The following is a 13,822-nucleotide window of genomic DNA, read 5'->3' as shown; positions in this document are numbered from 1 at the left end:
CCTATAATAGCCTTTAATGAAAAAGAATATGAAAATGACTACATATAAATATGTGCGTGACTGGGACATGATACTGTACACCAGAAGTTGACACATTGTAATTGACTATCCTTCAACTGAAAAATAAATTAAAAAAAAAATAAAATAAAATCTGAACCTAGAAATTCACTGTAGATGATGAATTCTTAAACCAGAAGAAAACTTCAAGTACAAATTTAAGTTTCTGAACAGTTGAGATGGTGGCTCCAATACTTTTTTTAAGGAATTTTTAAGGAGCAACTGAAGGAGTGAGAGAGTCTGAGGCTCATGGGGCAGTTAGGACCTGGGGAGACCAGTTGGCTCCTTGATGCAGGAGAAGATATGGTAGAGAAGAGGATGGCATTTATGCTCAGGAATTTTCCTAAGTTCCCTGCCCCTGAGATCTCACTCTGCCAGGACAAGAATGTGTGTGAAATTGAACCTTAAAAGAGTATTGCTTTTAAAAAAAGAGAGAGAGAGAGAGAGGGAGAGAGTATGGCTTATGTTCAGTTTAAACTTCTCCAAGGAGAAAGGAAATTAAGCTTGAAATGTCTAAGGAAGGGTTCAGACCTTCCCTCTCTTTTCTCATGTCCTCTCTCCTTTTGTGCAGGTGGATGGAAGCTTGCCTCGGGGAGGATCTGCCTCCCACCACAGAACTGGAAGAAGGGCTTAGGAATGGGGTCTACCTTGCCAAACTAGGGAACTTCTTTTCCCCCAAAGTGGTGTCCCTGAAGAAAATCTATGATCGAGAGCAGACCAGATACAAGGTGAGTTCTTCCTTGCCTGGTGCTTAAATTTCCATAAACTTGAGAGAGAAGGTTAGCATACTTTATCCTGTGAAAGAGTTAATGAGAAATATGTATAAGTGTGTTTGTTCCAACAAAATTAAATACCTGGAATAGTGGAGAAAATAGCGCAAAGTCGAGATACAGTAGTAAAAGAACTTTAGCTGTCTGTACTTCTGGCTCAATTCTGAGTAATTTGTATCTAGAAATTTTCATGGTCCTTGATAAATTTTTTATTTCTTAGAAGGCAGAGGAAGTAACTAGGGGAATTACTACTTTAACTCTAATTTTAACTAAGCACTGAGATTTGTAGACAAATTGAAAGCAATAGCAACTTTGGGGAAAAAACATCACCTTGTGATATTAAAGTTCAGGATAAAATGGGAAAGTGATCCAGTTTCAGAAAATTGAGATAAGTGAAAGGGTTTGATTCTTGTGGCCTGGGGCCTTCAAAAAGACGATTGTTTTAAGTTGGGATGTTGACAAAGTCCAGATTCCATTGTCTACAGAGCTTCTGTGGGTAGCTTTCCTAAGAGCTCTTATCTGGAAAAAGATGAGTATAAAAGATAGTGGAAGATTGCAAAACCAAGAGCAAATGTAAGAATGGTCAAGTGTAAGAACTGGGCCAGAGCTCAGAATGAGTTAAGAGTGAAGACAGAATCAAAAGAGATTTTTTATGTTTTAAGTTCAAAGGAAAAGAAGGAAAGTGTAGGTCTTAAGCCAAAATTAACATCCCAAATAGAAACTGTTCTTCATCAAAAAGCAAAGATTTATATATTGAGTTTTACATGAGTGGTTATTCTGAAGACACCTCTGGAGCTGTTCTATTTAGAGTCTGCAAATGTTGGACAGAACAGGCAGACATTAAAGGAAGAGTAGAGACTGCAGCAACAGTAAAAACAATGGCCTGCACCTCTACCCTCTTGAGAGTAAATCTTCCTTAAAAATGACAGGCATAGGGATTTCGAGGGGGATACTTGTATGTGTAGTATAGAAAACCCTCATTTTGGGAGTATCTGCTATCAGCCAGATACCACACTGAGTGCATTATGTGTATTTTTCTCAGTTAAATCTTTCCAACAAAGATAAAGTAGGTGTTAAAGATGGGGAAACTCAGACTCAAAAGGGTGAAGTGACTTGCCCAGTGTTACCAGTAGATGGACAAGTCATTGAATCTGAGATAATCGAATTCCAAAGACCATGTTCTGTTGAGCACACTGTACATAGGAAGATTCTCCAGATGGTTCTTAAGTGAGAGAACCTGAGATGTGGATTTGGCTTTTTGGGATTGGAATGTAAACATAATGCTATAGACAGACCTGAAATTTAAGGGGACCATGTAAAGTCTCAGAGGGAAACTTTTACAAGGAGAGTTTTAATTCAGTATTTGCTTCAATATTGCCAACAGTGCCTAATGGTCTTTTATTTGTTCTAGGCAACTGGCCTCCACTTTAGACATACTGATAATGTGATTCAGTGGTTGAATGCCATGGGTGAGATTGGATTGCCTAAGGTAATTTACATGATACTCTGGCTTAATTCTGGCTGTTTTGGCATGACAGTTCTCATTCAACCTATAAAATTTTTCTCGGTGTTGAATCTTTGGTGATTTTTTTTCTTACATACTAAAGAGTCTCTTTCTTCTGTTTGTTTTTCTTTTATATTTCTCATCTCTGCTTCACCTCACCCTAGAGAAATTTCCTATGATATCATTTACTTTTACTATACTAAATTGTAAACACTGAAATTCATATACCATGAAATTCACCACTATGAAGTATACAATTCAGTGGTTTGTATTCATTGACAAAGTTGCTACATTCTAGTTTGACTTTAGGAAACATAAGGGAATATTTTAGAAATGTCATCTTCCAGCTTCAGAATAACCAAATCTATAAGGAGGATCATTTTATATTTCAAATTGTAGAGGCAGTATAATGACATTTACTTCTTGCATCTGGTTTTGGTGATGGCTGTAGTTTTTTGTCTTTTGCTTTTTGTTTTTTTTGAACAGCCTTATTGAGGTATAATTGATTATAGAAAAACCGCACATATTTAATGTATACAACTTGATAAGTTTGAAATGATGGCTGTAGTTTTGATATGAGGGTGTGTGTATCCTTGAGTGTTTGGCTCAAGTGTTTATTTAGTGCTGTTCTTAGTGAAATTGCAGTTGGGTTAGTGTTGGGCTGCACCTCTCAGGCCTGCAAGCCTTGTGATTGCCCAGCCTTGAGACTGAGGGATGAGCCCAAAGGTAGGAACAGAGACATCAGTGGCTTATTGGATAGGGGATCTTACATGTCCAAAGCAAGGCCCTAGAATAACACCCTACCATGGACGGCAGTCAACACCACAGCAGTCTTCGATACTGGGGCAGGGGAGGTGTAGGGGAGGAATTGAAGTCAAGTTGGCTCATCAGTTACCAAGGAGAGCAGCAGAGAGGCATATCCCTCATAGCCCCTTAGGCAGATGCCTTCCCTTTGATAAATTATCATAGTGGAGTCATTCTGATCTAAAGATTAGAGATATCACTAGTATTAACTGATTAGGCTCTGTAACTAAGAGGGAAGGTCAGTCATATGAGTTGGGTGTAGGTGAAGCAGGGACTGGTGGACCAGGGAATGTACTTAGCGCTAGAGAACAGCTGTCCTGGTGGCCTAATCATGTGTCCAGCTACCTAGTCCTACCTCGAACCCATAGAGGCCATGATGTAGCATCACTCTTAGAGGCAGGGACAGCTTCCCCACCCGCCTCCCCCCAATATCCTCTGGCCTAAGAATTCTGTTTCTAGAAATGTATCTCCCCATTTCACTTCACCACTACCACTGGTCCAAAAAAAAAAAAAAAAAAATTAGACAAACACACACACAAAATATATATGTAAGGATTTTTTTAACATTGCTTATGATAGAAAAAATTGGTAGCAAACCAAATGTTCCTTCACTTGAGGTATTGTGTTACAGCCAAATACTAGTGTAGTCATTAAAAAAGATGATGTCAATCTATATTGACAAAGGAATTTGTCCATGATGTCTTGAGTTGGGAAAAAAAAAAAAGAAGAAAACTAGGCTAAGGTTATAAGAATTTGTGTTCTGGCTAAGATGAGATCACTATTTTTGTCTAAAAATAAATGAGATTTCTTGGGGAAAATCTCCAAGGAGATAGTTTTCATTTCCATATGATGGGATTAAGGGGTGGTTTTTATTTTCTTTATGTTTGCTGTGGAGTCTAAATTTTTGTAACCAAAGAAAGGTTAAAAACAAGTGAGATGTGGAGTACCAGAAGGTGGCTGAAACCACTTGGAAATGAACATTTGGCATTTAGCAGAGTGCTCAGCTCACATACCTGTTGAATTGAGTTAAATTTGGAGCTAAGTCTTTGCAGAAGACTAGCTTTTGTCCTCTTTTTTTCAGAACAAGGTGCTGAAGTTCTCTTCCTTGCACTGGTATGTTTGAGAATGAAGCCCCACAAATGTCAGGAAATGTAATAAGTCAAGTTCTTACAGCTACTTGGCCTTTCTGTGCACCTGTAACTTCCTGTTCCTGTTTTTTATGTGGTATGCCCAATGGGCAGTGATGATTTAACCTCTTTTGAATGGTACTAAGAGCTTTGTTAATATTTGCTCTTGCTAATAGTATTGTTACCACAGAATGCTTTTTTAATGATTTAATTTTATTACCTTTTTTGTTTACTAACAGTAGTGCATTGTCCTGGACCACAATCTCAACAAACATAGAATTCCCCAAAGACTATCAGGAACAAAAGGATTATTAAGGCTATCAGCCTTGAAATGTCTGCTTTATATGATTTAAATAATGTAGACTAAAGATCCTTAGCCTAAAAATATGTTGTTACCCATAATATAATGTGTCATCTGTAATACAATACATATATAGTATTCATTGGGATGTCTTCCTTAATCTTCCCTTTATTATTTATTTTAATGGAGGCACTGGGGATTGAACCCAATATCTTGTGCATGCTAAGCATGCACTCTACCACTGAGCTATACCCACCCCCTCTTCCCTAATCTTTTTCTATGGTACATACAGGCTAATTACAGAAACTTGTTATGATAATTTTTTGGTTTTTATTTGTTTGACTCTTTATTATAATTGGTGCTTTTGGCCAACTCCTCCAGGAAACATTCTATTATTTTGATTTTTTAAATTGTTTTAATCTGCATAATAGACCTCTGTTTTCTTCAATTACTCTACCTTCTACATTCTAGTGGTGGGCATTCCTTAAGATGCAATTTTTATTTTAGCTATATTCTCTCGTTCTTACGGTTTTAGTAGTTTTGAAGACTCTTTGCTGTTAGATAAAAACAGTTTCTTCATTTGGCTGCTGGACATTTCTCCTTGGATAGCTTTCTATCTCCTAGAATTTCTCATACCTGAAACTAAACCTACCTTTTCCTCCAAGTGAACTTCCCTTCCTCTGAGTTGTAGTTTGTCATCATTTTTCCAGTCATCCAGTCTCAAAATCTTGGAGTTACCTTGACTCCTAACTGCAGTCATTCCCTAAGCCTTCCTCAGTTATTTGAAATGTTTCTTTTATCTGTTGAAATAGCCACCCAGCCTGCTTTCCCAGCTTTAATCTCTGCACTATTCAGTATAGCCTGTGTCCTGTCTCTAGTCAGATCTTCCTGAAGCTCTGTTTTCAGCCTTGACTCCAAACGTAGGACTTCTCTGTGGCCTGCATAATCAAGCTCAAACTTGTCTGACTTTCAAGATCCTCATAATCTGACTCCAGCCTACTTACCCAACCTTATTTTTCTATTACTTTCTAAAATCTATTTTTGTACTATTCTCGGGTAAGGTGACTGACCTTGACCATAATTTTCACCTTTCAGGAGAAGAGATTTCAGTCTTGGGAAGTGAGCATTTAAAGTTTGAAAAATTATCAAAAAAAGATGATTTGGGTACATCCCATCTCTCTTGTGTGTGTCGGGGGCGGGGGGTGCAGTTCTTTCTCATCGGGAGCCATAGCTATAGTGAGGGGAATGAACATAAAAACGAGTAATTAAACACAGTGTGTTAAGTGCTCTAATAGAGTTAGATATGAAGTGCTGTAGTAGTCTTCTCACTGCCTTAGTTAAGGCATTTTATTGCTCATCCAAGTTCTGCTGATCACCTCATAATTCAGTCTTCTACTTTTCTAATCCACTGTTATTCCTTTTTTTCTCTGAATTACAGATTGGGTTGTATAGTGCCGCATTACCCATGAGACTAGGTCTTGAAATTCAACACTGTTCTCCATATAAACCTACTCTGTTCCTATCCTACCTCATTCATTAATTCATCAAATATAGAGCTCCTTCCATGACCTTGACTCTGGGCTTGGCATTGAAGGTATAGCAGCGAACAACATATTCCTGGTCTTTGGATTCATGTGGCTTAGGAGGAGTCAAACAGATAATTACAACACACATAATTGATTAATTGTTGTATGTGCTGCCAAGGAAAACTACCCATCTCTCTCATTCCCACGTACATCCTCTATTCTATCTGTCTGTGTATCTTTCTACTTCCCCCAAACTTTGTAACACATTTTAATATTTTGTAGTTTTTTCAATATTTAAATGTAGTGATTTACACATACTGAACCACTTAGTGAATGTTTGTTGTTGAGTTATTACTCAGTCTAAGCGTGGTAGATAGTAACTAGGAAGATTGCAGTCTGTCAGAGCCTAATACGTTTGCCAGTGTTTTGAGCTGCACTGAAACTTGGGTTTTGTTTGCCCGTGTGTGAGTCTATAGTAAGTAAATCACTTTCACATACTTAGTGAAATTCAGTGGGTTGACCAAATGAGGCTTTTCCAAGTAGTGCTTTTCATTATGTATTGTAGCATTTTATTCCTTACACTACTTATGATGAAATGTCTGTTCACCTTAATGAAGTTACTGGCCAAATGTTGACAATGTTTTCTAATTGTCCATAATTGTACTTGTACTACTGATGATTGGTGAACGATTAATGGTCTCTAGTGGATGAATACCTTACTCTACTTCTTTTCTCTCTCCTTAGATTTTTTACCCGGAAACTACAGACATCTATGATCGAAAGAACATGCCAAGATGTATCTACTGTATCCATGCACTTAGGTAATTAGACTTTCTTGATAAAATAAGCAGTATATAGACACAGAGAAAAGATTGGTAGTTGCCAGAGGTGGGGATTTGGGAGTGGGCGAAGTGGGTGAAGGTGGCCAAAAGATACAACCTTCCAGTTATAAAAAAAAAATAAGCCCTGGGGATGTAATGTACAGCATAGTGCCTACAGTTAATAATATTGTATTGTGTATTTGAAAGTGGCTTAGAGAATAGATCTTAAAAGTTCTCATCACAAGAAAAAATTTTTGTAACTGTGTGGTGATGGATGTTAATTAGACTTGTTATGGTGATCATATTGTTATGTTGCACACCTGAAACTAATATATTAATGTATGTCAGTTATATCTCAATTAAAAAAAATAGTTTAGAGGTCACATCTGAGTTGAGTATGTAGTTTTTGTCTAAGGTATAATGAAAAAGTTTTTGCATTCGCTTCTCAGAATTTTCAAGTAGAATAGGACACTATTTTCTTAACAAAACGGTGAGGAACAGCTGTATTTTTCTAGGAAGTAGGGAGAAAGGATTTATTTAATCATATAATAATAGAAAGTTGTTTTCTAAAAACATGATATAATCTTTCATTATTGATCTAGTGTTCTATGAACTATGTATTTTGCTTGGAATGTAGTTGCTTTCTTTTAAATTAAAATCTCTTAAAAATTATAAAAACTATATACATTTAAGTGCTTTTATTGTCTACCATTTTGTTTCAAGGTGCTAAACTCAATTATGAAATATACTATGTCTTGATACTCTTGGTAGTACAGTTAAATTTTGCCTACATCTTCAGATAATACCAGCAAATATCAAATGGTAATTTATTTAGTTATCTAAGCCCTTGACAAGCCATTTCTTCATTAAATAATTTTTATGCCAATACCAATTGACTTAATTTCAGGTCCCCAGCTCTCAAAATCAACAAAATACTAAATTGGAGGGAAGAGGTGATACGTCTAGGGGGAGCATGGGATGGGATGGGAGTAGGTGCCAGTAGTACAGTGTTTCAGAGCAGTGCATGTTTGCTTGATGGCTATGGGGCTAAATCAGAAGATGGTAGAAGTGAGTGAGTATGAGAAGGGACATGAGTGTGAGATTTCTCTGCTTAGACTGCTGTTTTTATATAGCATCTGTATGTGTATTTAATAAATGTTAATTATGTATGTGAATGTATGTATAATATTGACCCATAAGAAGCCTAGTGTCTCCAGTTTCTTGATAAAACGTGTGCTGGATCCTTGGTATCACTGGAATCTTTTGTGTGAAACCCACAAAAGAATGGACATAAATGAGGACTAATAGATCTCGTGTGTGGACTAACGCATTAACCTCCTTAGAAGTTTCCCTCCCTAGGCTCTCTGCCTCCCTTCTGGGCCATCTGCCATGCTCTCTTTCCAAAACAGCCCAGTCATATTGGATGCTTCATAAAATATTTTGATGGTTCCTTTCTAGTCTCACCTCCAGCCATTCCCTCCTGTGTACCTGTGCTCTGGTATTTTCACCAAATAAGCATGTACTCTTGTGCCTTTGATTATGCTGTTTCTTCCACCTGAAGAACCTTTTTTCCTCCCCAGTTTAACCTGTGTTCTCCAGGTGCCACTTCAGAATGCCACCTCTTGATTAGTATCTTCTCTTACTTTTTCCCTCTCAGGCAGTATTAGCTACTTACCATCTTTGTGATCCTTTCGCAATTTGTAACATACCTCTTACTTCAAGTATGGTCCTTGTTACATTGTACTCTGGTTACTGTTTGTTCTTACAGCTTGCTTTTTTTGTGGACTCCTTAGGGACGAGAACTATTTCCTTTGTTCTTTATCTTTGTGTCTCTAGTAGTTAGATGCCTGGCATAGAATCATAGTAAATGTTTTGTGTCAAAATTATACATTATAACAAATCTGCCTCCTCTCCTCCAGCTCAAGGGGATATTTTCTGTCCTATAGCTGAGAAAGGAAATGGTACTTTCTGTTTTATTAGACAGCTCTTCGTGTTTGTCTCTGTTTATTCAGCCAAGTTTTAGCTTAGTTCCCACCTTCTTGGTGAAGTTTCCCCAATGACTTCAGCTCATTCCTTTGTCTAAACTCCTCTTTTGGGTTTGTTTGTTTGTTTGTTTTTGGTTTTGTTTTTTGTGCATTTTTTTAAAGTTACATATTGCTTCTTTCATATGTTTGATCTTTTCTACATATTATATTTATTAAACTTAGGGACAGAAGTCACACCATACTCTTTTTTCCTCCAAGGTACATAGCATAATGTTGGACAAACAATGGTAACGTGAGAATTTTTAATAATTGTTTAGAAATAGGTAATATATCAGGGAATTTTCAGAATGTAGCAATTTCAAATGTATATATCTGAGCTAAAATCAGATTAATTCTGAGTATTGTGGTTGGCTTAGTGTTATGTGAGGTCTATGTTGATAACCTTGAAAAGGCTGTACCTACAATGAATATCTGAACTTGGCAGGCACAGAAGCTAAGCTGGCAGAATTCCTCTCTGCTGGGTCTGTAGCCAGTGCTCTCTGCAGTGTCACCTGGGTCGCAGACCCTCTGAGAAGAGATTGAAGAATTAACTGTGCCTTTCCAATCATGGAGTCAGAATGAGAATGGGAGGAAGCCTGCTATTGTTTTCCATTTCTCTTCAATATGCAGTTCGTGCTTAGAAAGTATATACACAACAGTGTGTTCTGGTTGGTGATTTATGATTTCTTTCCTCCCTTACAGTGTTTTTCCTGAAGGGTGGGTTGGCGACACTTGATGATAGGTAGGAAGTGTTTCTGACTTCCTGAGCCTCTTTACCTTTACACAACAGAGTTTAAGGCAGGTTCCATGCTTCACTGTATTTCCCTTTTGGATCAACAGTGACAGAGAAGCATTATCTCCTAGTTTTCTCCCTTCTTGTCTTTTTTTTTTAAGTCTTGACTGACATTATTCCAGAGATAATCACTGTACTTCAGTCATACTAAATTATTCTTATAGACTACATTCCTCTCCTAGATAAGACCCCAGTTCTTCATTATTCCAAATATATTTGTGTACTCCCTTTCCTTTTCCTCTGATGCTTTATCTTTCTAAGAACTGATTTTGGGATTAAATATGCCCATCCATCCGTCTTTGAAATATTGATTAATATTTATTAATATGTCCTAGGCTCTGGGTAGGCATTGATAAACAAGACTTTTATTGTCCCTGCCTTCGTGGAGCTTAGAGTCTAGGAGATTTTTATTTGAAGAGTAACAATTTATAATATGTACTTTATTTAAAACTCTTAAAGTACCCGAGTTAAACTTTTCCATCGGTAATATGAATTCAGCTTAAAAAAGATTTGCTGTCTGAATCATTTTCATGGGACTTTTCTAAAGTGTTTTGTTATTTAAAATTTATTAATCACTGGGAGGTAAACAAGTGGAGACTTCAGTGATATTCATTATGCTAACATATTAACATCTACTCACATACTGGATTTGTGCTAAACTGGGACTTAAATTTTTATCTACTGATTCCCAGTCTAGTGCTTTCTGCATTACATTAGGTGACTTTTTAGGACCTGGTTGATATGTAAAACTGAAAAAAAGACTCTGAGGTAAAGTATTGTAACTACAAAGTGTAATATGGTAGAGTACTGGGAGTCTCTGTGTTCAGAATATTTCTGTTCATTATGTTGATTTTCCCCTTCAGACTAAGCAGCAGCTCAGTATAGCTGGGAGGCCTGACTCTTTTGCATGTTGTGTCTTCTAGTTTGTACCTGTTCAAACTAGGCCTGGCTCCTCAGATCCAAGACCTATATGGAAAGGTTGACTTCACAGGTAAGAAGTTACAAACTTGGCAGGACATGCTTGAGTTGTGTGGAAATAGCCTGGAGAGTCAACAGTGCCAGTCTTAGAGATGTAGGGCTTTAAAAATACTGAGCCAGCAGAGATAAAGTGTAAGTAGCTTGCTTCTCCTGGTGTGGTGGAAAGAACACTAAACTTAGAATTTCAGGCCCTATTCTCTGTTATGACATGAGTATGATTAATAAGACTAAGTTTTCTTATGTGTAAATTAGACTATTAAGATATCATATGTAAAATGATAAAATATAATATCAACATCTAACAGTAAATGTTCTCATATGGTGAAAAAACTTTATAACAGACTTTCTCTTTCAGCAAGCACCTGTTGTAGGCAAAGAAAGGGGAGTGAGATGATACAAAGATGACAATTTACTAATTTAAAAACTTCAGCTTTTTTGGGTGGGTGTTTCTATATGTATTTGCTGTCGTCAGAAGCTTGAAGGGATAGAAGCTTGGGGAGAAAAAGAACTGTGGTAGTATTGGTTAGGGGTAAGATAGATGTAAATCTTTTGACCTAGTGGTTATTTTGTAGGCCTGTGAGTTTTAAAAATTGGTAATAAAACTTTCACCCATGATATTTTTTTCCTTCCCGGGAAGTTTGTTCCCCAGTCCTGGGGCAAGGGCCAATCCTTATATGTTATTTTCTTTGTAATTTGGCTTCCTGCCTTAGAAATGAAACTGTTTAATAGTAGCTAGTGACTTGGATTATAAAGACTAAGATAACAGGCTGGCTTGTGAGTCACTTCTTGTTCGAGCTCCCTTTAAAGCTGGTCATTCATCAAGGGGGAAAAGAAAGCTGCTCCATTCATAAGTTCATTATAGAAAATGCCATAAGTGGCAGTTTTGGAAAACTATTTTCTTTAGAGCCATTCTTATGTTACAGCTATTTTTGGTGTTCTTGGTCATACTGATAATAGTCGCTCTGTCTGTTGAGTGCATGTTATGTACCAGGTATCATGTTCAGTGCTTTCCACATATTATTTAAATCCTTGTAACAACCCTAAGAGGTAGGTGCCATTTTACCCAATACATTTGCCATTGAGGAATCTGTTTCTTTCTCTGAGTTATGGAAAGGTACTTAACTTGCTTGATTGGGTATTAATTCTTTCCTGTAGAGGAAGAAATCAACAACATGAAGATTGAACTGGAGAAGTATGGGATCCAGATGCCTGCTTTCAGCAAGATCGGGGGCATTCTGGCTAATGAACTGTCAGTGGATGAAGCTGCGTGTAAGAAGAGAGGAATTTTGTGGGTTCAAATGGGATTGTTGCTGCCACTTTCAATGATTACTACTGCAAAGATGCTCTAGGACATTAGGAATTTTGCTAGCAAGTTTAGCTCAGTAGATACAGTTTTAAACGCTGCTATACGGTCTTCTATGCTATTGTTATTTGGAAATAAGTGAGTGATTTTGATTAAATTTAAAACACTAGAAAATGAATTCTACATTTCAGTTCCTTTTTGAATTTCTTATTTTCTGATGGTATTTACATGATGATTAAGGGTGAACATTGTCATAACAAATGCTCAAATGCTCCTTGCAGAGTCTCTTATGAATATTTCCCTGTAAGATTCTAACTCAGCAATCCAGACATGGATCACAGGCAGAGCAGTGGCTTTATGCATCAGAGGGAAAAGACTGGGTAGATTTATAAAATCTGGGGAGCCACTCTTCTAACCCCAATCGTTAAATCTCTGTGAAAGGAGCCTCTTTTTGTAACAGGGGATTTTAATATTGTTTTGACTGTGTAAGTTACATCCTTTACTTTATATAACCTCAGTGTTCTACTTTTTGAAATTTTTAGTGCATGCTGCCGTTATTGCCATTAATGAAGCTATTGACCATAGAATTCCAGCTGACACATTTGCAGCCTTGAGAAACCCCAATGCCATGCTTGTGAATCTTGAAGAACCCTTGGCTTCCACTTACCAGGATGTACTTTACCAGGCCAAGCAGGACAAAATGACAAATGCTAAAAACAGGGTAAAAATGGAATATCTGTTCTTTCTAACTGATTTATATTCTTCCATTGTTTGATTTGACTCCACTTTTTATTTTGTTTGTTTGTTTTTTGTTTTTATTTTGTATATAATCAATAATACATTTATACTTAGCTTGGTGGTTGACCTAAATTTTCTTATTACTCTTACTGAAAACAAGATTATTCACCAGAAGGATTTGGGTACATTTAAAGTTTTGGTCTACATGTAAAGCAAAATACTACCCTGAAAGGTTATTTCCTTTTTATCTTCAGAGTCAGTTTTATCCTGCAAGTACCACACAGAAAAATTTTAAATGCATTTTGTTAATTTAAACTTTGTACTATTTCTTAAATAGTCATGATAGACTGAATATGTCTAATTGAAAACATTTATCTGAATTTGTTGGTAGACCTAAGGAATAAGGAATATAACACAAAAATTGTTTAAATGGCTAAAAAAAAAAAAATACTCCTCATTAAAAAACTTTCTTACACTAAGTATCTTTGTGAAAATGTGTCCCATACAAAATAGCATAGTAACTCTTTTCTGATAATTACATGCTTTAAAGAAAATGCCTATTTTTGAATACTTATGACTTCATTTTTAAAATCAGTTTTATTGAGCTATAATTTACATATAATAAAATTCATTTATTTTAAGTATGCGGTTTGATGGGTTTTGACAAATGTCTTTGGTTATATAACCATCACCCCAAAAGTTCCCATGTCTTCCTTACCAATCAATCTCTACTTCCCCTCCGCTCCTTGTCTCTGACCCTGACATCTACCAGTTTGTTTTCTATCACTTTAGTTTACCTTTTTTAGAATTTTATATAAATGAAATGGAATTATCCAGTATGTAGTCTTTTGGTATTAGATTCCATTTTGACTTCTACTTTCTTCTTGAATTTTGTGCAAATCAATGAGAGGTTCTGACATGTGGTCCCTGGATGTGCCTGCCCTGCTCAGGTCTGAGACAAGCATGCAGGCTCACATGTGAGCAGAGCAGGGTTCACCAGTGCTTCTTCTCTTGCTTGGCTCTGGAAGAACCCTTGGGCTTGTCATTTACAAGTGGATCTGCTTTTTATGTGTTCA

The 13,822-nt window shown here is 36.7% G+C and overlaps 1 protein-coding gene across 1 annotated transcript in view; it reads left to right on the top strand.

Moving 5' to 3' along the window:
• The window catches only part of IQGAP1 (IQ motif containing GTPase activating protein 1), a 90,772-nt gene that overhangs the window by 29,611 nt on the left and 47,339 nt on the right, over positions 1-13,822 (top strand). Inside the window, exons 3-8 of the mRNA XM_074354185.1 lie at positions 629-785; positions 2,239-2,316; positions 6,834-6,910; positions 10,651-10,718; positions 11,861-11,974; positions 12,551-12,729. Coding sequence (XP_074210286.1) covers positions 629-785; positions 2,239-2,316; positions 6,834-6,910; positions 10,651-10,718; positions 11,861-11,974; positions 12,551-12,729 — 673 coding nt within the window. The remainder of the gene's footprint in view (positions 1-628; positions 786-2,238; positions 2,317-6,833; positions 6,911-10,650; positions 10,719-11,860; positions 11,975-12,550; positions 12,730-13,822) is intronic.

This window comes from Camelus bactrianus, chromosome 27 (genome assembly GCF_048773025.1).
Source record: "Camelus bactrianus isolate YW-2024 breed Bactrian camel chromosome 27, ASM4877302v1, whole genome shotgun sequence".
NCBI classification, from domain to species: Eukaryota; Metazoa; Chordata; class Mammalia; order Artiodactyla; family Camelidae; genus Camelus; species Camelus bactrianus.
Note: the sequence above shows the minus strand (reverse complement) of the source record. Positions and strands in the feature narration are given on the sequence as shown.